At 43.0% G+C, this 26,246-nt stretch overlaps 1 protein-coding gene across 1 annotated transcript in view; it reads right to left on the bottom strand.

The window, feature by feature from the left end:
• WDR70 (WD repeat domain 70) overlaps positions 1 to 26,246 on the bottom strand; it is a 119,868-nt gene that overhangs the window by 67,886 nt on the left and 25,736 nt on the right. Inside the window, exons 7-9 of the mRNA XM_079994872.1 lie at positions 24,883 to 25,016; positions 20,496 to 20,649; positions 19,347 to 19,423 (exon numbers count right to left, since the gene is read on the bottom strand). Coding sequence (XP_079850998.1) covers positions 19,347 to 19,423; positions 20,496 to 20,649; positions 24,883 to 25,016 — 365 coding nt within the window. The remainder of the gene's footprint in view (positions 1 to 19,346; positions 19,424 to 20,495; positions 20,650 to 24,882; positions 25,017 to 26,246) is intronic.

Here is a 26,246-nt window from a genome sequence, read left to right on the forward strand (position 1 = left end):
CATAACTACACCCAACCAGGACTGAAGCAATGATCCTCGATATAATCCAGTCAAATGCCCTGCTGGTTGCCATCACTATAAGATAGTTTACTTCCCTTTGGCAATAGAAAAAGGGTTTATCATTTATTAATCCGAGTACTGAGTATATGTCATCGTGTTACTCCAGCCATTAACTTATTTATAAGAGCAACCACCACCATGTTGATTAGTCTGCTTGATGTAGTTAGTACTGGACACCTTTCCAGAAAAGAAGAGTAACACAATATGCTAATTTTATTATTTATTAAGTTTACTACGATTGACTCGTTTTCCAAACCACTAATCATTAGCTAAAATCTCATATCAATACCCTATCTACAACTTAGCTGACCTGTCCCTTAAAAAGGAGACATTCTAGGTAACAAACACAGTCCTTTTACCTTACTTCCTTTGGGAAGGTGCACATTGTGCTGGGTGCATGACAATGTACCCAGTCATTATCAGCAAAGGGAAGTCCAGGCAAACCTCCTACAGAAACTTATGTATGTACAGGTTATGCCCACACAGTGCTACCAGAACAGGGGACGTTCATAGGCTTCCCGGCATGCATTACAGTGTGCCTGGAAGTACATGTGCTCAGACAAGGGTCAACAGGGAAAGAACTCAACAGGGAAAGTCCTCTGTTGGTATCTGCTCCTCCTCTAAGAACTGTGCATGCATGGAAGGGATCAACTGTGCCTTTGATATTTATAAATGCAACTATTTAAAATGACATGACTACATTTCTTTCACGTGGCTTGAAAACAAAACATGCACAGAGGCAAGCGCTTGGTGATTTTGTTAGGGAAAAGATCCAGCTCAATGGACTTCTCATCAGTCTGAGCCTTCTCTCACATTACTGTATTTAGAAAGATCGTTTTCATGAAGCATGATGGAGAAGGTCTCTCCCCCCCTTTACAGTCTTTAATGTGTGTATTTTTCTATATAAAAAATGTGCAGTTCAAAGTATGTAACTATCTCAAAATGCAAGCTGTTCCATAAGGACCTTTTTCAGTCCAGCAGCTAACATTTTAATCAAGGCAAACCTTAGAAAATCACATAAACATACATAGTTTATAAAGACAAAAATAGCTTTACTAAACCTTTTGTAAACATGCAACACTCAACAACGGCCAAAACAGTGAAAGTGAGTAATGATTCACAGTTCTGTGCACCAGGACAGCTTGTTGGGTATGCAGTCTTAATGAGTTCTCTGCTAAATGTACATATAAATGGGGGAAGCAAAATCCAAAGGTCTGCTGTGAAGGATTAGCTATGTATTTTGCAGATAAAGCTGATCACATCCATGATCTCCACCCCCTAGCTCCGAGGGCCTTCTGGCGGTTCCCTCACTGTGAGAAGTGATGTTACAGGGAACCAGGCAGAGGGCCTTCTTGGTGGTGGCGCCCGCCCTGTGAAACACCCTCCCATCAGGTGTCAAGGAAATAAACAACTATCTGACTTTTAGAAGACATCTGAAGGCAGCCCTGCTTAGGGAAGCTTTTTAATGACTGATTTTTTAATGTATTTTTAATCTCTTGTTGGAAGCTACCCAGTGGCTTTAAGTTCTAGAACCTGACGATACGGCCTATCTGCTTGGGAGGATGAGACCTATCGCTTGTCTCCTTGATCCCTGTCCTTCCCAGCTGCTGAAATATTTCAAGTCTGGGCTGCGTGCGTGAACCTCAGAAGTTGTGACCACCTCCTCGAGGGAGTGCTGACAGCTGCCCTTAAGAAGGCAGTAGCGAGGCTCTGGGTAATTACCACCCAGCTTCAAATGTTCTCTTTTCGGGCAAGTTAATGGAGTGGTTTGTGGCTTGATTTCCATATAATAGCTGGCATCTGAAGACTGTGTGAAAACCTCTATCCCTTTCTGAAAGCAACTTCCTGTATTACCCAGCAAGCTGCTCCAAGCCAAACTAGATGTAATGTTAAAAGCACAATGGCTATTTACACTTTTTAAAAAGCCATTGGAGGTGTGGGGAGAACTGGGGGGACAGATCATGGGGAGGGAGAGTTTGCAGCTGTCCACTCCTGCAATTCCAATGGCAATTGTCTACACCACCTGCTAGGCTGTGATCTCCATTTAAGGGAACTTTGGCAGAAACCTTCAGGAGCTGTGGTCAGGGTGTGTGTGTGTGTGTGTGTGTGTGTGAATTGATATAAATGACAAAAAACAAGACCAGGCTGCGGTTTCATATTTCAGGAAAGGAAAGTGCAAGATTCACACAGCAAGGCTGAAGCAGCTGCCAGCAGATAGTTGCAAAAAGCAACGTACTATCTCATAATGGCCTTAGAGGTAGGTGCATCTGAGGAACAACAACAAAACATGGGAGTGTTAATAATTGTTGCGTGTATGTGTTTGTTTGTTTGTGTGTGTGTGTGTGTGTGTGTGTGTGCATGTGTGTGTAAGAGAGAGATTTAACCAACACGCTATAGCTTATGATGTTTCCCAAATACTTTTTCCTATGCCATTCTGGCAGGAGAGAGGTGGATAGTGGCAAACAGCTAACAACACTATCCAGGAGAGGCTATCAATGGCTACTAGTCACCAAATCAATGTTCCACTGCCAGAGCATGCCTTTCACAAGTGAGAAGAGTGCTACAGTGCTGTGGCCCTACTTTCAGGTTTTCCATAGGCATCTGGTTGGCCACTGTGAGATCCAGGTGTTGGACAAATGGGCCAATGGCCAGATCCAGCAGATGTTTATGTGATTAAAAAAGAGGAAAATATGGTCTTCTTCTGGTCTATAATCACAAAGTTGCATCCAGTCAACACACAGAACCCCACTATGTGCAGAAAACTGGAACTGCTTGGGGCTATCCACTGCTCTACTCAAGATGTGCCTTGCGTAAGCACAAATATTAGAGGTTATATGCTACCGATCTTTATAGTGGATGAATATTTCCTCTCTCAGATGTGAATCACTACTCTGGTTTCTGCACCCGACTGTTGCAGTTTGCCCTACCAACCACTTGTACAGAAACCACTTGCACTCAGCGCGGTCAGGGCTCTGGCCTGCTTTGGCTCAGGGTATGTGAATTTAGATGACAACACAGCAGTCATCTAGCTTTCACTTTAATTCTCAGCTACAAGTGTGTTTGGTTCCAGCATTTTAGCGTGTGCATACACACACACACACACACACACACACACACAGTGGTTGGTCTTGAAAGCACTATTTGGTGCTTTCATACACTTACTCACTTTGTGTTTCCTACTAACCTTGTGCCTGATCATTTGCACAACAGAAGAAATAAAGTACTACAAGCCAGGTATTTATTTTGGGTAGAAAGAACGGACACAGTCTAGTAGTTTTACGATGATGAAGGAAGATCTGCATCTTATCTCAGAGTTCAACTCTGGGAGAGCGGAACATTTGCCAGTAGATGCTAAATCACACTGACACCCATGGACGTACATCTCAATAAGGAGAGATTTGACCGTAAAGTTTCCACTGCCGCAGAATGAACCAAAGTGCAGAGCATCCATCATATCGCTTTTGTTTCAAAAGGCCGTGTAGAGTAATTTGAGGGTTTAGACTAGAAACATCCTAAGGTGCAGAAAGGCCAGTAAAACTGTTAACACCTCCCTAAGACACCTAACACAGTATTTTAGGCAGCAATACAATAAAAAATAAAGAAGAACATGATGTACTATTAAAAGCATTTCATCTTGCTACTGAGGTGCTCTGCCTTGCTGCTCTCACGTGGTCCAAACCCATGCAATTTGGATTTCAAGTTTTCTTATTGTGTACAACCTGCAAGACGTCTAGTGCTTCTTGCCTCCCATTGTAATGGTACCTATAAGCTTCCCTACTGTCTGTCTGTCTGTCTGTCTGTCTGTCACCCTCCCCAAAGAAATAAACAAGTTTAAGCAGGTGATATATGGGAACTCTGCATGAACATTACACTGATTAACTGCCTTGGTATTTTGCACTTACTTTTTCTACCTTTTTCAGTAAATGGAAAACTGACTTTTAGTCAGATCAGACTCTGTAATTTCCCCTCTGTGAATAAAATGCAAGGCAACGTCTTCCTGGTGCGTCATGACGCTAGGATCTTGGAAAAAACACACCTCCATTGTGACATTTGTTTGCATGCACGTTTACATGTAATAATAATAGTAATAATAATTTATTACTTACACTCTGCCCATCTGGCCGCGTCTCCCCAGCCACCCTGGGTGGCTTCCAACAGGTATTAAAAATACAACAAAACATCAAACATTAAAAATCTCCCTAAATAGGGCTGCCTTCAGATGTCTTCCAAAAGTCAGGTACTTGTTTATTTCCTTGACATCTGATGGGAGGGTGTTTTGCAGGGTGGGCGCCACTACCGAGAAGGCCCTCTGCCTGTAATGTGTGATCAGAACATGCGTAGGCTTGGTAATAATCTCTAGATTACCAATTTATTTGGCAAAACAATTTGGTCTGGTTTTTCCCCAGATCTGAGATTTCAAGAATTGCAAAGTTGTTTGAAGCTTTAGATTGACCCCAAACCTATTTTGTGTGTGTATAAAATTGTTACCAAGCCTATACATAGCCCCAAGCATGTATTCTATGTAAATCTGCATATAACCACATGTCACTACAGAGGTGCAATTCTTCAAGATTCTGGGTCCTGAGTCGTTGGAGTGCCAAGGGGGATGTTCCCTTGCACTTGCAACCACCTCAGGCATAGAACTCACACAGAACTGCGAGCTTTTTCCTTCTATTCTTTTTTTCAAATAGATTCACCATGCATTCCACCTGCCATATTGCCTTATTGGCAATAAGAGGTACAGAGCATGCTGGCAATAGTAGACCCCATATGCATCTCTGGCAAAGAATAGGCTAACTAGTTTTTAGATGCATGCAAACTAACTTATAGTTTTCAAACAAAGTTAACACACTGAATTCAATCAGCAAATGTTTGGATGTAGTCATACATGTTAAAAGGAAGAAAAATACACAGTGTGACTATCACCTAGAGAAAGGCCACGATATTTAGGTTAACACATAAGTTTGTGTTTGTATTTAAGCCTGTAGCTCTTAAGATTTCTAAACAGGGATCAGAGTGTTGGTGCAACATGCAATCTACCAGAACTTTCCCATTTGAAGTGAGAATATGCTCTTTTGCCATGCTGGCAATTGCATTTATTTTCCTGATACACTTGAGAATTTGATTAGATGAACAAGTTATACTACTACTAACAGGTATGATTGGGGTCGGGGGGACGGGGACGGGGACATTCTGCAGTGACAATGCTTAGAAGCAGACTTTTAAAGATCTAGCATGTATTTCAATGGGGCGAGTGTACTTATCGTTCTCTGGACTGCACCTAACCTAATGCACATACTTTTTGATATATAAAAAACCCAACAAAATCATTCCAAGGCTAACCCCCGCCCTTTAAAAACAAGAACTTGCTCATCTTTTCAGCAACAGTTGTATATATTCTTCAGGACCACTGAAAAAAGTACTGCAAATCCTGGGAAAGTGTTCCCAAATGCATGATTAAAATATGCAGAACGAATAAAGCCTCAGTAAGACAACCGGAGATAAAAAGCAGAGATACACACACACACTGAATTTTCATAGCATTAAGCCAAGGGCCTCCAGGAATACTATTTAATGTCATTTCAAAAATTGCATTTTGTGAAATTAACTCTTTCTCTGCTGTTTCCAAATCAAAACAATGTCCTCTAAGGCTTCAGCTATAACTTCAAAACTGAAAAACTAAAATTCTATTTTTGTGCTTTGCTATCTGATGAACATATAATAGTTAGACTTGTAATGCAGAATCTAAGGTAAGATCAACCAGCAATAGTGGTTGACTCAAGTTTCTTCACCACGACTGCAGCTGCAAACTGCTAAAACTTAGATTCAGCTAGAATGAAGCCTTAGAGGGTCAGGAAAAAGGATTCTGTAGAGATATGTCTGTGTCTAACTCAGCAATGGGTCGGTAAGAAATGCAGTGCCAGTCCAGAAGGTCTAGCATGTGAAAGGGCTTTTCAGGTTACTTCAGCAGAGGAGACAACTCTATCCAGGGTCCCTGCTGGGTGCACAAAGCTGTCTGAACCACTGATGTAAAGGGGTCTTGGTGTATACATTTGAGTCACACAGTGGTCCTACAAGAGGCAAGTTAAAACATGTGTGCATTAAACATAAAATGAACCAGGCACCAAGGGTGTTTAAAGCTAAAGAACCCAACCTTTTATAGGGCATTAACACATTCCACTTTGCAATTCCTTAGCACACTTCTGGAAAGAAAGTATCGGACTCACATCCTTTAGGACTCAAAGGAAGCCGTAACTCAGTAGTAGAACACATGTTTCCAATTCCTGGTCCTTCTGGTCCTGGAGAGCAGAGAGGCTCAGAACTGCAGCTGGGTTAACTGCTCTCGACTGCTTATTGGTCTCCGTGCTACAGCCACAGAGAGCCTGCTGAGGCTGCTGAGGAATTTTCTGTTTTTTGCTTAGAAAAACCACCTATCCCTTTTGGTGACAATAAAAGGAAAGCCTGCTGGCATCACTCCACCCAACGGCTGATAAGTAGCGCAACTTGCTCCCACCAGTGTCCTAACCAATGGATGCAAGATGTAACACACAAGCAAGGGAAGCAGTGATGGCCTACATAATATCTTTCTCTGCATGTTAACCACATAGAAAGCCGGGGTTTGTCAGTAATTTTTGCTCCATCTTACCATCCCTGTATTACAATCTTGTCTTGCAGGAAGAATGACTGCTGGGAAAAGCTCAGAGAGAAGCAACGCCATAACACATCTTCAGGAGCACAACTGGGCGCACTCCTCCATTCTCTCCTGAGACAGATGGATGCTCACCTTGCAGTGTGGGCTTCAGTTTCCTGGCTTATGGGGCACTTGGTGGGACCCTTTTTAAAAATTTTCATTTTAGTAAGATTCTTTAAAATTATTTAACAAAGAGCTAAACATAAAGCTCTAAAACATCACAGCACTTATATTCAGGTTTTGCTGATTCTCATTGAATTGCAATAACACCATGTCCCATTGCTTGATCATCCTTGTTACCTTCAAATTTCTTGCTATGATTCATTTGCAAGAATACTCTTTGCAGAGGTATCAAAGAGAAACCTCCCACTGGGTTCGGTTCTAAATCAATCTGTGAGCTACATGAGTGAGTGTAGCATAGTGGTTCAAGTGTCTAACTATGACTGGGAAGCCCCAGGTTCAAAACTCCACTTAACCATGAAGTTGACTGAGTGACCTTGAGCCTGTCACCCTCTCTCTCAACCTAAACTACTTTACAGCATTGCTGTAAGGATCAATGAGTGCTGGAAGGAGGGAGGGAGGGAGGGAGGGAATTGTGCATGCCACCCTAATCTTTTTTGGAAGAAGCAAGAGATTGAAAAACATAGCAAATGAACCATTTTCACACTGTAGGACCTAGTGGTCTTTCAATCTCCAAGGTCTAAACACAATCCCAAGCATATTTTCTCTAGAGATAAGTCTCATGAGCCGAATGGGACTTACTCCCAGGCAAGACGGAAGCCTTAAATAGATCACACAGATGCTGGTTTAGATCACACAGATGCCTCTCAATACTATCATTGGCCCAAATGGGAATAAATGGAGAAGTGCAAAGAACTTCAGGATTGCCCATTAAATCAAAGTGATCTTCCTCTTAAAAACAAAAGCTTAGAGTACCAACAGACATGTAGTAGTTTAACTGCCTGTGCTCCTTGTCAGGTGGTCTTGAAATGGTGAAGACAAATGCTGTAATCTAAACAAAAACCAATGATATGTGCTGTTTATTCAAATGTCTGGTATTGGCCTTGGCGTGACTTCTCTACTAGTCCAGCTGCTCAGAAAACTACAGCCTGGCCAGCATTAGCTGTGTACAGAGCACAAAATGTTTGTATAACACTGTGATGACGCAGGAGGTGTTCAGACTAATAACTTTCATCTCCAGCTTTTGTGCACCATGGTCATGGTTGCAGAAATCATCTGCATGGTGAAAATGGAGCAACAGCAAACTGAAAGTTTTGTTTTCTCTTTCCGAGACTGTCACAATCTAATTCACTTGACTGTTCTAAACTTGCCTCGCTTTGCAAACAATTATGAGGGTGGTGCTGTATTGGGGACTGATTTTAGACACCTGACCACAATGAATGAAGCAAAATGGCTTTCGTTTTCGATGAAGATGCACTGGAGGTTTTCCCTTTAGGATCAGGTATCTGTTTGCTACTTATACGTGTTAAATGCCTCATCAAATTAACAATTTAGGCATTTAAGAAATAAAGTGTAATTTAACCATGCTACAATGCACAATTAATCCAACTCAGCATAAAACCCAAATACAAAAACACCAGCACAATGATATTGGAAGGAGCTAAAAACATCCAACAACTGACGGAACTGAACCAATAACCATACCAGAGCGACTAAAATAATGAGAATGAACAAAAATGTCTTAGAACGGCACTGAGAAGTCAGACAAAGTGGATGTCAGACAGTTTCCTAAGGGCAACTTGGAAGGGGATGCCACTAAAAAAGGCCCTCTCTTGAGGCTACCCTCTAAACTTCAGATTGAGGGGACACTCAGAAAAGAGCATCCTTATTCAAAGCAGCGGTGGATTGTGCCCACAGGAATTGGTAGGGTGGAAGGTAGGGTAAATGAAGTCAGAGCCAATGGACAGAGACAGAGACAATGAGCGTCAGAGGCAACTCATCCTAGTTTTGTCCTTGTTCTCCTCCCTCCTGGGCTCCACAAGGGGTGACACTGAGACCTAAGAGGCACAAGGTGACAGGCAGTACCATCTGCTGAACTGATGGTAAGCCTGGCAGGTGAGGGCTAATGGAGGGGAGACTGAGGTTTGTGGGGCAGTGCCCCATACACCCCAAGAGGCCAGTGTCCACTGGCTCAAATGCTAGCAAAATGTCCATTTTTATGATAGGTCAAAAGTCGTGAAGATAGGAAGTTGCCATATAGCAAGTCATTGACAAGCTGGAATGTGTGCAGGGGAGGTTGACCAAGATGCTCAAGGGTCTGGAAACTAAAACTTATGAGGAACGGTTGAGGGAGCTGGGTATGCTTAGCCTGGAAAAGAGGAAACCGAGGAGAGATCTGGACTCCATCTTCAAATATCTCAAGGGCTATCACATGGAAGATGGAGCACGCTTGTTTTCTCCTGCTCTGGAGGGTAGGCCCTGAACCAATGGATTCAAGTTACAAGAAATGAGATTCTGACTAAACGTCCGGAAGAACTTTCTGACAATGAGAGCTGTTGACTCCCCCAGAAGTTGGTAGACTCTCCATCCTTGGAGGGTTGGATGGCCATCTGTCATGGATGCTTTAGCTGAGATTCTTGCTTTGCAGGGGGTTGGACTAGATGACCTTTGGGGTCCCTTCCAACTCTAACACTGTATGATTCTAGATGCTTTATACATTTATCCCAGTGTTGTCTGTCCTGAAAACAAGTAGCTCTCCAGGCTTTCTGGAAGAGGTATTTCACATCCCCTGTTGCCTATTTATGGGAAGTCGGGACATTCCACACACAAATCCTATCATCTAAAATTGAGCTGCAGCACTTTCCTAAGTTTGTGGTGGGAGGGGTTAGTGCACTGCAAAGAGCCCCTGGGGGGTTGCAGTGCACATCACTTCCGCTGTATCTTTTGAAGGATCCTTGTCATAGGCAGCCAAGAAACTCACTGCCACGGGTACAGGATGAGTTTTGCAGCCAAAGCAGAACTGTACCCAAATACAGTGCTTTACTTCTCTTTACTTCAGATATGAATGACAACCAGGGGAAGAGCAAGTAGTTTGATCTGGTATAAGGTAGCTTTCTATGAAATCGGTCGCTGGTATGGAAGAAAGCAAATGGGGACTAAACCTGCTCCCTTCACCTGGAGATACAGTTCTTGTCTATCTCACAGGAGAGTTGTGAGGTAACATGGAAGGGTACAGGGAAGCATGTGTATACCCCATAATTCCTTGAGAGGTAACAAATGTACTAGAGGGACCTGGGTGGCCCTGTGGTCTAAACCACAGAGCCTAGGGCTTGCTGATCAGAAGGTCGGCGGTTCAAATCCCTGCGACAGGGTGAGCTCCCATTGTTCGGTCCCTGCTCCTGCCCACCTAGCAGTTCGAAAGCATGTCAAGTGCAAGTAGCTCCGGCGGGAAGGTAAACGGCTTCCGGGAGCTCTGGTTTTGCCAGAAGCAGCTTAGTCATGCTGGCCACATGACCTGGAAGCTGTCTGCGGATAAACGCCGGCTCCCTCAGCCTACAGAGTGAGATGAGCGCCGCAACCCCAGAGTCATCTGCGACTGGACCTAATGGTTAGGGGTACATTTACCTTTACTAACAAATGTATTAAATTAAATTAAATACATACACACACATATATGAAAACCCTAGTTCCAGATGCCATTATTGATACAGTCCTCGGAAGTTGGAGATAAACATTTTCAAGGAATGCTATTAAAAAAAGAAGTCCAAGTGTTAAGTTGGGTGGCTAAGAGATGGAAAGAGCGAGATCCGGTAAAGGAACTTTCTTACAATAAACCAGCTGCAAGATAAACCACACTACTGGCTCCGATGACAAATCACAAAACTCAAGACTGCTAAATTTCAAGGTTGGCTGCAATTCCATTTCTGAAAGAGGGGGTGAGGGCAAGGAGAGAGAGGCTAGGGACATAGAACACCTGCTGTGTGGGAATTTAATATCACTCAGCTCCATCTTGCTTATTCACAAAAATAGACATCCCATGTGTGGTAAGAAAAAAGCCAGATAAAAATCGAAAAACCCCTGATGATTCATCTCATATTCCAATTTTGTTTTTACATGAAAGCCTGGGACTTTTAGAACTCTATAAATTATTTTGTTTATTGCTGTGTTTCAAATAGCAGCACTTAAAGATGTTTACCAATTCCCAAGAAACACACATTCATTACTGGTGCAGTCCTAAATATAACCTCACACACAAAGTTTGGAAAATTCCACACTTTCCAGGATTGGATGTGCTGGGGACATGAGCGTATTCTCCTCACTGAGGAGCTTGATGTCATGTCTGGAAAGGAAAATAGGCCAAATCACATTAAACATTTCAAATATACGAGGATTTTCAACATGCACAAAATCAACGCCCCGCAGAAACATCTCGAAATATTTTTCCATATAAATAGAAGCCAACTTTTCCTGTGAAAAACAGGTAGCACCTATAAACACTTTCCCACTTAATAAAACAACTGCTTACTGTGCATACATTTGTAAGCTGCTATTATTTCCTATAACTCTGACTAGCAAGCTGGTGATAGGCACCTTTTGTGAAAATTTTGAGGAAACATAGCAGCGTTCTGATCATAGCGATGCCCATTTTGCTGTTATAGGAGTCCTTATGCTACTACACAAGGTAGTTTGCAAACCACTGAAGAAAATCATTTTAATTCTGATGATAAGGTAAATAAAACAAACAAAAACAATTCATTCTGGCTAAAGCCTGCTACATTTACATTCCAGTTCTCAGATTTAGAGATGAGGAACCTGTGATGGTAGCCTCAGGTAGCATGGTTGGTGGTCAGAGGATGATGGGAGTGTAGTCCAGCAATATCTGGAGGGCCAGAGGTTTCTCACCCCTGCTATAGTTGGTGAGATATTTGCTGGCCCAGCTGCAAGATCCTGTGCAGATCTTCACTGGCCCAGTCCAGAAAACAGTGGAAAGACTTCAGGGATGATTACATGCTAGAAGAGCTATAAATATTAACGTGCTGAAGTCCGACTTTGTCAGAGATTTTACGGCAGCACAACTTTTGGGTATTAAAGCCATTGTTAGCTAGGAAAGTCATTATCTGAAATGCTTACAAGGACAAAATCAATGGTGAGTAAAAGAGCTATGCATCAAAGTATCTGATTTATTACTAAGAACTTGGGTGGCCATCGATTAAAAACTTACAGACAGAAAGGTACTGAAGGTTCTCCCCAGCCGCCACCGAGCAACTCTCAGAACCAGCATCTGGTTAACTTTCAATATTTAAACAGGTGCTGTTTTATTCTGGGCATGTTTAAGTTCATCAGCAATCATTTACAACACTGGGGGGCCCTCAGCTGGTAATGTGAGAAACTAACCTATGCTACGTGCAGAAGGTTTCGTTGTCCACGCTTGCTGATGTCCAACAGAAAAACATTAGTCTATGTTAAAAAGAAGAAATGAGCTGATGTTGCATTTTAATTTAATACAGCACAGAATAAGCGTACTATTACCGCTAGAGCAAAAGCAGGTGGGATTAAACCAAATTCAAAAATGACTGACACGTGTGCACTGCAACAGCTGTGCTTGGACCCAGTTTTATTCCCCCTCCCCCTTTTTAACTAGTTGCTACGTCTCTCAGTTCTAACCCTTAAATGTCAAAACAAAAACAAAACAGGTCTGTTCCAGGGACGCTTCGCCATTTCCTTCTCAACCATGTTAGTCTCGCAATTCAAGCATATGAGCACAAGTTTTAGAACACATCAGCTTCTGTCTGGGATCGTTTGATGGCCTAGGATCACTTGATCCTGGGATCATCTGATCCTGATTGGGAACCTGAAAGAGAAGTAACTGGATAGGTACAAAAGTTTATGGCACAGCAACAGTTAGGCTGCATCATTGTTTTGGTAGTGCAGTATAGCACCATTATATAGAGATGTTGTGTCTGTGCTGTGTTTGTTACAGCGGCAGTAGATGCTGGGCCACAATGCAAGACTGGGGAATCTTTTTCAGACACATTCCTTTCTGGGCAACTTTCCAAGGGCCACATGTTGGTGGCGGGTGGAGCAACGAATGGCAATTTTACCATTGTACAGTAGGCTTGTTTCTACACACACCCCTCTCCATCCTCCATCTGGACAAGTAGGAGGCACTGTCAGAGTTCAAGGTCACATACCAGCCTGGCTAAACTACTTGGGGTGGGAAACAGGACCAGTGAGAGAGGCAGCCTGGGGAGCGAGAGGCATAACCTGGGAAGAGGCCCAAGAGCCATGCAGAGACCCCAGAGGGTTGTATTTGTCTTCTAGGCCCAAGGTGTCCCATACCTTCCACAATGCACCACCCACTATTTTTATCACAATATATGAAGACCACAAGAAGCTGCTCAAGTCTTGGCCCATGTTACAGTTCTGCTGCTGAAGCTAAGTGTGCCTGATGCTACAAGCTACCTAGATGGGAGGTAACTGGGAAATTCTATGTACGCCCCTTAGAAAAAAGTAGGGTGTAGCATAGCAATCAGCAGTTTGAGCTACAAATCTGAAATTCTCCCAGATGAATCTCACCTCTGCTAGTGAGCTCAACAGGTGGCCTTAGACAAGCTGTTCTCTGTGAGCCATTCTAACTGCAGTACACGGACTACAACTCCTTATGGGCAAGGACAGCAGACAACGTAATTTGGACATTGCACAAAGCTCTATAAATGCTGACAACAAACACACACAGCACCCCTTCACTTGTGAAGTTTCTCCTTCCGCTGTTTTAGTGAGAGAGTATGGGTCTTTGCCATATGGATGAATTTTCTGCTCATCTTAAATGGCTGCCAATTTAAAATAATGGCAAGAGAAAAGCTTAGGGAATATGGACCTTAATGACTTCCGTTTCCAAAAAATTTGCACACATTTACCCTGCTTGAAGGGACGCGGGTGACGCTGTGGGTTAAACCACAGAGCCTAGGACTTGCTGATCAGAAGGTCGGTGGTTTGAATCCCCACGACGGGGTGAGTTCCCATTGCTCGGTCCCTGCTTCTGCCAACCTAGCAGTCCGAAAGCACGTCAAAGTGCAAGTACCATATTTTTCGCCCTATAGGACGCACTTTTTCCCCTCCAAAAATGAAGGGGAAATCTGTGTGCGTCCTATCGGGCGAATGCAGGCTTTCACTGAAACATGGAGAGAGAGAGGGGTCGGTGCGCACTGACCCCTCTCGCTCTCCACGCTTCAGGAAGCTATCAGCAAGCCTGGGGAGCCTGCGGGAGTTCCCACAGGGCTCCCTAGGCTGCGGATAGCAGCCTGCTGCCCGGACCGTGCCGAAGCAAGCGCCCACGCTTCGGGCAGACATCCGCAGCCTAGGGAGCCCTGTGGGAGTTCTCGCCGGGCTCCCTAGGCTGCAGATAGCAGCCTGCTGCATGGCGAGCGGGGTGCGCTGAAGCAGAGTGCCCTGTACTTCGGGCAGATATCCGAGGCTGGGGGGGGGGGAATAATTTTTTTTTTACTTTATTCCCCCCCCCCCCAAAAAAAACCTAGGTGTGTCCTATGGGCCGGTGCGTCCTATAGGGCGAAAAATACGGTAGATAAATAGGTACCACTCTGGCGGGAAGGTAAACGGCATTTCCGTGTGCTGCTCTGATTCACTAGAAGTGGCTTAGTCTTGCTGGCCATATGACCCGGAAGCTGTTCGCCGGCTCCCTCGGCCAATAAAGCGAGATGAACGCCGCAACCCCAGAGTTGTCCACGACTGGACCTAATGGTCAGGGGTCCCTTTACCTTTACTACCCTGCTTGAACATCAGAGGTACTAATTCATATTGCAGTGGGGAGGGAGTATTCCTGTTGAAGTTTCAGCCAATTAGCCCTACCCATTTCTAGGATACTCCATTCCAACTCCCATCCAGGTTGTCTCTCTCTAACCATCACTCAACATTATGTTGTCACTCAGCATATCCCCATTTTGTTTGTCAGCAGTCCAGCTTTAACTACATAGGCATCACAACGCAACATAGGTACTGTAGGTATGTATGTGGCTATATGTGTGCATCTATGCACACACACCTGCCTGCTCCATGACTATTTGATATATGTGACCCAAATGCTAGCCAGTTCCTGTTTGTTTTCTGTTGCCTTATTAAACATTAGCTGTAGTTATATTTCTGAAAACAAGATAAAATTGATTGTGTCCTTCAAAACAAAAGCCACATCCCATAGATTATAGGTTATAATAATAATAATGAAGCCTAATTTGCTGGAACAGTAACCACATTAACTCAAGGAACATTGTAAGTAGGCATTTGTTTCCATTAGCCCCTCTGAGAACAGACTGCCAAGAAAAATAGAGACTTTGGGAACAACTCTGAGATTTCGATTCCTGTGGCCGATGGAAACCAGAAGGCTTTGCCGTGTTGAGACTAGTTCCCTGGGAAAAGTGAGAACTGATTTTTAATGCTTGAGCACCACCCAGTAGCCAGCATATGAAATAACACTCCTCATATAGGCTTCAATGATAAAGAAACTTACACATAATTGACACACAAAATGGAAGGTATATTGTGGCTCATCCTGTATGAATTAATCCAAAAATAATATGCAATACTCAGTTTGAATATAATGAAATGCCCAAATGAAAAAAGGGAAGTCCAATTTGTTACCAATCATTTCTGCACCACTTCCAGGGCTAGGGCTGCAGTAGTTGGTGTGAAAATTGTCTGCAAAGGCAAATCCTCAGCTCAGGGCTAAAGGAATAATACGTACACTATGAATATATAGAAAGATTCATTTGCCCTTGCAGGTATAGCATGCAGGTACAGACAATGCTGTTCAAATTGCAGTAACTGCATTAATAATCAGGATATGAAACTAGGTTTATCCATAAACAAACCTCAAAGGGGGGGGATTGGGTTTTTTACATTGATCTGGTTCGCATGACCTGCTGAAGTATTTCTTGGCTACGGCTCATACTTAGGTTCAGATTGGTGCAGAAGTAAACAGTCCCAGGAAAGAGCGAAGCAGCTGCAAGCATTTCTCTGTGGTACTGGTGAGCCATAGCTTGGCTGAATGTGCTGTGCAGACCAGGCCACAGATTAAGGCAGTGGTGAAAATGGAGAAGGAAGGAGCCATAGTAATTGCAAGTTGCAGGCGACCAAGTCAAATCATTTTAATAAGGAACCTTGCAGCCCTATGTAAAGGACTGAATGAATGACAAAGCGTAAGTTTAGCTATTAGCTATCTATCTATGCAAACGCACACAAGAACACACATTCAGAACTTGATTATTCTACTTTGTCCCATATGAAGATATAACTGCAATGAAAGCACAGCACTGTGGGAACCAGAGAGATGCTGCACCATGTATACAGCTTACATGCTAAGTCTTGGGCAGACCAGCTTCAGAAATAGCCACACTCTTTTGATCCGAGACCTTTTATAAACTGCAGCCTTAATGCTCTTTCTGCTGTTGATTATACCGTCAATATAAATGTCAACAAGTAAAATTATAGAATTGTAGATTTGGAAGGGACCCTGAGAGTCATCTAGTCCAACCCTCTGCAATGCAGTAAACTCAACTAAAGCATCCATGACAGATGGCCATCCAACCTCTACTTAAAAACTCTCCAAGGAAGGAGAGTCTGAGGGAGTCCGTTCCGCAGCTGAACAGCTCTTACTGTCAGAAAGTTCTTCCTGATCCTTAGTTGGAATCTCCTTGAAACTTGGATCCATCGGTTTGGTCCTACCCTCCAAAGCAGGAGAAAACAAGCTTGCTCCATCTTCCATGTGAAAGCCCTTTAGATATTTGAAGATTTGAGTAAGAACGATAATTTGTATCCAACCAGTGTCCCACCAACTGAAGGGGTTTTTTTTGATCAGGTGGAGGCTTCTGTCGGTAGAATAGGGGCCAAGGTGATTTTGGGCCACCTTCGCTCCCCAATAATCTGCTCCAGTTTGAGAACTCTACACAGAACAGTGCCAGGTGTGTTAGAGGAGATTGCAGGAGGAAGGGAAACGGCTCTTTCACTTGCAGAAGGCTCCACTGAAGCCATCATGGAAGGACACCCATTGGCTAGAAGCCATGGGATGAATCCTAAGTTTCCGCACTCCTAACAAAGTCTTTGCATCCAATCCTATTGTTTCCCAATTCTCATATTAAATTGACTAAGTATCAGATCATTTGCAGCTTAGAAGACATGATAACATGCCTCCCTGGCAAAAAAACCCCAACACCCCCCCCCCCTTCAGTATACTGTTTCTTCCAGCAGTGCTTGGACAGATCCCTGCATAGGGCACAGCTAATTTCTGAGCAAGAACATTGCACTCCAATTAGTACGGAAAGTAGCTCTGTCACTGTGACAAATGACTACTGTTAATCTATAAAAGGTCTGTTATGGTTTTACATTTTTGCACCTTAAGTCCCAATTCTTGGCACAAGAGACACTTACTGCTAGCAGAGAATAGTTTCAAATACCTTTCTTATTAAGTAATGCAATTTAGTGTCTTTGGAAACATAATTATACATCCATTTATATCACTGCTCCCATGTATTTTAGTCACTTTATCAGGATAGCAGTTTCAACATTAAGCGTTCCTTGAACCCATATTTGGTATAACTGCTAAAGACATGCTTATACGGAGAAAACGGGAAAGTCTGGACTATACAGTTTCTTATTTTTCACTGTCAAGAGCAGCCCTGCTAAGAAAAATGTCCACTTTTTAAAAAGTGACGGAATAGAAAAATACTTTACTACTTGTAATCCTAAGAGACAGAAGTTATAAGATCTAATCTTAGCAGCTATTGAGATGTTAAACTTCCCCCTCACTTTCTGTGCTTGGAACTGAATTTCTTTTGGGTGGAATCCAACGTAGTGCTAAGTCTTTCGTTCTGTCAGAACAAGGACTTCTCCTACAGCAATACAATGTTCTCCACCTCTCCTCCCCCTATGAGTCCATTAAATCTGTTCTAGGGGTTCCCTCAACCCTCTGGAGCAGATTTTGGGATGGTGTGGGACATGCATAGATAGGAGGAATGGGGGTGGGGGTGGTAGTCCTGTTGTGCAAGTGGATATCCTTGTGCTACCAGGGCACAGCAGATGCTCTTTATATCTGAATTTTAAAAGAAGAGGTACTCCAAACACACTCAGTTTTGTTATTGATTTATAACAGTCACCTCAAACTTTCCCATCACAGTATTTTAGGTACTTAGCTTTTCAGACATAGGGATTCCTGAACACAGGGTTGCCTCCTTCATTTTAATGGACAGAGCATCCTTTTGCACACTAGTAGTGGTAAGTAAGGTAAAGGTACCTCTGCCTGTACGGGCCAGTCGTGTCCGCCTCTAGGATTGTGTGCTCATCTCGCTCTAGAGGCCATGAGCCGGCGCCATCCGAAGACACTTCCGGGTCACGTGGCCAGCGTGACGAAGCTGCAGCTGGTGAGCCGGCACCAGCGCAGCACACGAAAACGCCGTTTACCTTCCCGCTATAAAGCGGTACTTATTTATCTACTTGGGTGATAAATAAGGGGTGCTTTCGAACTGCTAGGTGGGCAGGAGCTGGGACCGAACGACGGGAGCTCACCCCGCCGCAGGGATTCGAACCGCCGACCATACGATCAGCAAGTCCTAGCCACTGAGGTTTTACCCACAGCGCCACCCATAGTAGTGGTACACACCACTGAAGCTAAACGAAGCCCTTGAGAACAGGAGTTCCATGTGTATATTGGAGCTAATATGGAGCTCCAGGTTGGGGAAACCATCTTTAAAAACAACCCCCACCATTCTCCCCAGACATAACTGAAAAACATGGTTAAAATGAGCTTAAATATTATTTCAGCATTGTATTTAGTTGGCAAACCAGAATCAAACCCTCTTCGGGTTTTATGCCCTTTGAGTGAGGAGGAAAACAGGGACATTCAGGTCCCTCTCCTTTGCACAACCACCCTCCATGCATTGGAAGCTGAACACCTGCAACAGGAAACCTTCTCTACCTCAATTGACATTCACACACATACACACACCTCCCCCACAAAAGGAAAGTGTTGGGAATAGGCAACAGAGAACAGAGGGGTGGGGTGAGCAACTGAAGAGCGCTTCAGAAAACAGGATTTTCAAACTATGATTTGGACTAATGGTTGAAATAAAAAAAACCATGGTTTTGAAATGATAAACCATGGTTTTAAGTTATGGCTCTCACACTGCTCCTATGAGCTCCTACATCACAGAAGCAAGGGCTAAGTGGATGGAGAAACAAAGCAGAGAAACCAGGCTTGGCCTACGCATTTCTAATAATAATAATAATTTATTATTTATACCCCGCCCATCTGGCTGAGTTTCCCCAGCCACTCTGGGCGGCTTCCAATCAAGTGTTAAAAACAATACAGCATTAAATACTAAAAACTTCTAAACTCGAACCTTGCCTTGATGCAATGTATGAACTGCACTTTATAACTTAAGGGCTACAATCTATGAGGAATTTTTAAGACGGCTTCAGAGTACAAATACTGATAACACAGCTTAGACACCAGGTCTAGTTAATCCTTGACCTCTATAATAAATTCTGCCGAGTGAATGACTGAGTGGGAGGAATTCAGCACAGAAATAGAAAGCCAAAAGAGAAAACAAAGTCTGGCAGCAACACTCACCCATCATTGGAACATGTCAAAAATTCCTCCTTTATTTTGGGATGCCAACATCCTGAATTCAGCATTGCTGTGTGTCCCTAGAAAAGGGAAGCAAAGGTGTGCATATTAAAACTCCAGGCAGAATTATTTTTGTTGCCTTCCTTTTTTGACATTTCAGTTGGCAGGCACTGGGTACCCTCATTATTAAATACAATGATGTGTTCTGCAAACTGTTTCATCAATAGCCCACACCAAAGCTACAATACACAGGTATTTTACATTTAAGAGTTGTCAACTTTTCCGCCCCAAGCTGTACCTTCTTTCATCTCTGCTTATTCCATTTCAACATCTATATAAAGCACTACTACTAGTAGTAGTATATATAAATCACTACAACTATACAGGTGTTTCCTCAATAACATGGAGATTACATTCTGGGGTACCACACATATACGTGAATATAGTGGGGAACACAATCTAAAAAGCCTGTAAGCGCCCTCCAATTGCCTCAAAACCTCCTTCCTCAAACTTCCAACTCTCCACAGGTCTCAAAGTTTGGTGCAAAGCCTCCTGGGATTGCTAGCCATTTTCCCGCTCTTTTCCCGCCATTTTTGCAGTTTTCCTGCTCTGCTCATGCTGTTTTTGCCCTTTTCACACCCTTTTGCAGTTGTTTGATTACAGTGGTAGCTCAGGTTACAGACGCCTCAGGTTCCAGGCTCCGCTAACCCAGAAATAGTACCTCGGGTTAAGAACTTTGCTTCAGGATGAGAACAGAAATTGTGCTCCAGCGTTGTGGCGGCAGTGGGAGGCCCCATTAGCTAAAGTGGTGCTTCAGGTTAAGAACAGTTTCAGGTTAAGAACGGACCTCCAGAACGAATTAAGTTCTCAATGCGAGGTACCACTGTATTTCCCTACAAACGTGCCAGGACTGTGTAACTAATCTGTATTTAGCTGGTTCCTCTTAATGCAGGAAAAGGGACACTTTTTCACCCCCAAAGGCAAAAATGAGTGGAGCAGCAAACATGCCCAGCAGAATAGTTTCTACATGCTCCTGCAAGTTCCTCACTATCCTTCATTCAGAGGAGCAAGAAGCATTTCCTTAACCTCCCCTGAGAACAGGGAAATGGTATGGAAAGTCACACTGCTCAAGTTCAGCATTCCTTTGCTTACCTTGGTGTTTGCCATGTCTACAATGTACTGGTCTCCTTTTACACACTCCATTACAGGGAAGCCATCTCTGTCAAGGACTTTGGCTTGGGAGTTGCCCGCAACAACAAGAATGACATCCCCTGTGCTGCTGTACTGCAGAGACTTGATCTGGTGGCTGAAAAATTAAGGGATGAAGTTTCAAACAGCATTACTGTTTACACTGTGTCAGAGCACTGGAGGGCTGTGCCCATTTTCGAAAACATAAAACGAAGTAATGTTTGCCACCACTTTTCTACCAGGAAATAGTACTTCATTTGAAAGCAACCCACTAACAAAAAACCTGGATCATAAATGGTAAGATCTAACTACTTGAATGTAGCTACACTGACCGTAATCCAATGAATGTTTCCTGTGGAAGCTCCCAGCAGCCAAAATTCCCCAAACTTCTTTCAGGTTGAATACTTTGAAGAAAGAAGTTTGCTTTCTAAACTCAAACGAGCTTCCAGTGGGTCTGAAGACTCTAGTACACATGCGAATCCCTGGATTTCAGCCAATAACAATATAAATCTATGCAATGCAATTAACACACACAATTAGAGCCGTGTTAATAGACATCTGCTGTTTAGTGAAGCCCACAGGATGATGGAAACCTAGTTGCGTATCCCTGTGGACAGTTAATTCACTCCCTAGCTTAACCCACCTGCATGTAGACAAGACTGGACCCCAAATTAACACAACAGCAATTCAAAGGGACAAACAACAGCAAATGCATCATAAGCTATGAGACCCAAAACCATATTAAAAAGCTAACCTGCAATCTCAACAACCATTTGTTTAGGCTCCTCTACCAACAGATGTCAAATTACATTTTATGTACGTCGCTATCACATTACTAATCCTCAATTGATGTCACAAAATATATACATTTCTTCTTCCCGGAATTGCAGGCTGACATTTGGGATGGTATCCAATAAAGTAGTTGTGCTAGCACAAGGATTTCTGCTTGCTCAGCGCAACTTACTTTCCCCTCTCCTCTTCCTGTGCCCCTACTGAAATCCGGGGGGAAACCCAGAACAGATTTGGGGGGGAGAGAGGAAAGGGAGGGGAAGTTCATTTGTGCTGTGTACCACCCTTTGTGCCAATTCCTTCAAGAATGGCAGTCACTATTCTAGGCCAACTAACTGAAATCAAAATTGTTTTATCTTGGACTTGCTCCTAACAAGCACAATTAAAAAAGACCTTCCCAACAGTGATCCAACAAGACGAAGGCCATATCTCAATGGCAGAGCCCATGCTTCGCATGCAAAAAGTCCCAGGTTGCATCCCTGCTAGGCCTGAGAAAGACTACTACTAGAGATGTTGGGGATCCACTGACAGTCAGATGTTTTGAACCACAACCCCCTTTTTTCCCTTAACTATTGGCCACATTGGCTGGGGATGATGGGAGCCGCTCTCCACCTTGCGTAAATTTAATTTGTGTGATCACAGCCAGTTGGCTGCCAAGTGCATAAAGCTGTGATTGTGCAAGTTAAATGTTTGCAAGTTGTGAGTCGACTGTAGCTTTTAAAAACCCTTTCCCCCCCTTAAAAGCTACGTTCATGCTTAATTCCACCCCCCTCACCAGTTTTCCAAACTTAAGAAAAATGTAGAATGAAGTCAGCTGGACTAGCCAAGTTTTGGTGCAGGATGCTACTCATCTTATACCCGTCAGCCGAAATTAAAACCATTAAATCAATATTTAATGTTGACATTAAGTACAGACAATGAAAGCCCTAAAGGTCTCATACATTGCCATATTCATTTACTGAGCTTCCCCCTCTTGGAAGGCGCTCCTGCAATGCTACCAAAGTTTTCTTTGGTTCAACAAGAAGTTTGAGGATTTGGTGTGAAAATGTTGCTAGAATAAAGTGATGGCAATCCACATTCCTCCACTACAATACTAGCACGTGCGGCTCTGCTCTGGAATCATGAGGACTGTTTTACTAGTAAAGGTAAAGGGACCCCTGACCATTAGGTCCAGTCATGGCCAACTCTGGGGTTGCGGCGCTCATCTCGCTTTATTGGCCAAGGGAGCTGGCGTACTGTACAGTTTCCGGGTCATGTGGCCAGCATGACTAAGCTGCTTCTGGTGAACCAGAGTAGCGCACGGAAACGCCGTTTACCTCCCTGCGGGAGCGGTACCTATTTATCTACTTGCACTTTGACATGCTTTCGAACTGCTAGGTTGGCAGGAGCAGGGACTGAGCAACGGGAGCTCACCCCGTCGCAGGGATTCGAACTGCCAACCTTCTGATCAGCAAGCCCTAGGCTCTGTGGTTTAACTCACAGAGCCGCCCGTGTCCCTGTTTTACTACTTAAGTCCAAAGAGGGTCTTCCATCACACAACTGGCCCAAAAATATTTACCGTATTTTTCGCTCCATAAGACACACCTGACCATAAGAGGCACCTATTTTTTAGAGGGGAAATGCAAGGGGGAAAAAGCGCTCCCTTTCATGAGCCACGTGGAGCATGTGTGCGGCGCGCTTGCAGGCTTTTTCTCCTTGGGGACACAAGCTCCGCACGGCTCTTTAAAGGGAGCGCAGCTCTTGGGGGCTTTCCCGGGAGGTGGGGGAAGGGACTGAGGGGCTAAGCCAGAAGCTAGAACAAAGAGAGGGAGCGCTACGCAGCGATCCCTCTCGCTGTTCTAGCTTCTGGGATAGCCGCGCAGCCTGCATTCGCTCCATAAGGCGCACACACATTTCCCATTACTTTTTAGGTGGGGAAAAGTGCATCTTACAGAGCAAAAAATACGGTAAGTGTTCATTCAGAAGCTTCTGCAGAAGATGAAAGCAAGCTCCCAAATAGGGATAGAGATCCTGTGGCCCTTCAGATGTTGCTGGACAACTCTTGCTATTGCTAACCATTGGGCATGGTGGCCCTAGTATAAAAGAATACAGACATCCTCACCTCCAGTATAGAAGAATGGAAATCCCTTGTAACAAGTACGGTACAGTGTCAGGTGCAAAGTGGATGAGGAAGCAACCGTTCCTCTCCTGAAGATTATTTCCCAAACAAACCATGTCTTGCATGAAATACAAGCCTGTGCTACCGAGGGAACCACAAAAACCAAAAGCTTTCCCTTAAGGAAAAAAAAAATTGCAGGCCTATGAACGAATTCTCCTAACTAGCTGGGCCATAGAAAAACCTCTAAACGCCCCTGTAAAGGATCCCACAAATGAAAAGCACATGGTATGAACTTGCACCAGATTTATCAGAACTACTGCTGTTATAATTATTTCACTTAAAAAAAAAAATACTCAAGTAAATTCAGTGCGTTTGCTTACTCTTTTTTCCTTAGGCCTTTTTATATATATTTTTCCCTAAATTGAGGAGTAAATAAAGCAGTAAGGATTTATAAGATCAGTTCTGCGGGTAAAAGGAGAGGCAATATACACTCTGCAAAGGAGGGCTGTGTCTGAAATGTTTAGTAGCACTCAGGGTGGATTTCATTTAAATCAAATCAATTTAAATCATGATTTAAATCACTTGTCAGTAAGTCTTGATTTAAATCATTTTTTTTTTTAACAAAACACTCATTCCTGCTGGTATAATCTTAATATTTACAACCAGATGAAGGTTTCATTTTTTGAATGATAAATTTTCAGAGTAGTTTTTACAGTTATATCAAAAATTATTGATATGGTTATACTATTAGAAATACATAGGCAGATAATTATGAAATTATTGTGAGGTTTAACAAGTTATCTGTTTATATTTGGACAACTTTTCTGCTGTATTTTATTGGAAGGAGAAAACTAATCATTTCTTTAACAACAATTTAAACAATTTATTTAACTAAAACGATAACATTATAGCATATGTATCCATGTTTAACTGATGTGGTTAAACATTTTTTTAAAAACAAAACTTAGACTGAGTTTTAGGACACATGAAAAACTTAAAATAAATCCTTATTTCCTGATGAATAGTCTTTGGAGTATAATGTAACTTAAATAGAAAACTATCTTTAGAAAGATTTTTCCTCCCAAAGCATTTTATTTTAAAAATCCAATTTAAATACAAAAATCCAAATTAAACTTAAAAGAATCTGATTTTTAATATATATATATTTTTAAATCGTTGATTTTTATCCACCCTGGTAGCGTTTCTTCAAACTTAGTTTGGCAGCTATGAGAACTGCAACAAGTAATTTTTGAAAAGTTGTTCCAGACTCTACCACCAACCTAGTAGTAGTGATCAAATACAAGTTGCACCACCTCAGATTTATGCATTATGCTGCCCGAGGCAGATGTAGTCCAACAACATCAAAAGGGCACCAGTTTGGTGAATACTGCTACACAGAGTTGCTATTAAATTGTTCTGGTGTAAGTTGGGAGGGAGTTGGAAGAGAGAAACATCAGGATGTACCATTCGCATGGTTGCAAAGATCGAAAAGCTTGAAGAGATGCATCCATTCCAGCAAAATCCCAAAATCTAACATCATAGTCGTAGCCTCCAGTTATCAAACGAGCACCCGAGGGATCCAGTCCTAAAGCAGAGACCTAGAAAGCAAAGCAAACAAACCATTACCTGAACATCCAAGAAGAGATCCATTTAGCTTTCAGGAGCCTTTCGATGTAATATTTTAAGTAAACGAAAGCTTGCATCAATGGCATATTTTAGAAAATGTCCTGCATGATTCATTCTCTCCTCCAGTGTGTGCACTCATGTTATGTCTGAAATGGGGGGTTTAATTCATGTTTCTGATAGTTTCAATCCTGCATGAGTGAGGAATTAAAGCTTCACTTGGGCCCTCTGAAGATCCCTGCAAGGCACCCCATAAATGCAGAAGATGGGAATGTACTCAGTTGCCCTTATCGTACTGCAGAGTATTGAACACAATACAAAAAATTCTGGTCTGACTTATCCTGTTATTTTCATTTGCTAAAAGAATGTGGCACCTTTAATATTACAATACTCCTTAGGCCAGCACCATCCTGCCTCTTCCTTTTGTGACACAAAATGGCTTGCAAATTAGACTATTCCAAATGGAGCGCACTATATACTGAGCGCCACAGATGACAAAACCACATTAGACAATCACTGCGTATACAGCTGAAGCAGCTGTAAACTGTAAGTACAGAAAACATGACACTTATAGTATCTCAGCTGATTATGTAACACTTTCCACTGCTCACCTACATGTCAAAACTGTCAGGAGAAAATTTATCCCTGCAGTTTCAGTGGGAAAACCACTCCTGTTACAGGCAAGGCAACTGGAAAATTAATTAGGTTTCTGGAAAGGATCTTCAACGTGGGAAATCTTTTCTGATATTTCTCAGCTGCACAGGAACACAGTCATCAACAGCTTAAATTCATTAGTTTGAAGAGATACAGATGGGAGTCTCAGCAAATGGACCTTACATGAGAGTCGGAGAGTCGGCTGAAGGAAACAGTGGTCCTTAAAACTTGCCTCTGGGTAGCAAATCATGGAGTGGGGTGTGTGGGGAGGTTAGCAGCAAACTTGGTTTGACTACCAAGCACAGTGAGAACTATTCACAAAAAGTATCCATCTATCTTCAATTAACATCCCATCTTTTTTTTCCCCATCATGGAACCCAAGCCAATGTAGGTGTGGTCCCCAGGAAGTCACATCACCCATCCAGGCCTGACCAGACCCCAAGTTGTAGAGTTTCCATGGGACGTGGATGGTGCTGTAGTCTAAACCACTGAGCCTCTTGGGCTTGCTGATCAGAAGAATGGTGGTTCAAATCCCCGTGACAGGGTGAGCT

The sequence above is a fragment of the Podarcis cretensis genome, assembly GCF_951804945.1.
Source record: "Podarcis cretensis genome assembly, chromosome: 11".
In the NCBI taxonomy this organism is placed as follows: domain Eukaryota; kingdom Metazoa; phylum Chordata; class Lepidosauria; order Squamata; family Lacertidae; genus Podarcis; species Podarcis cretensis.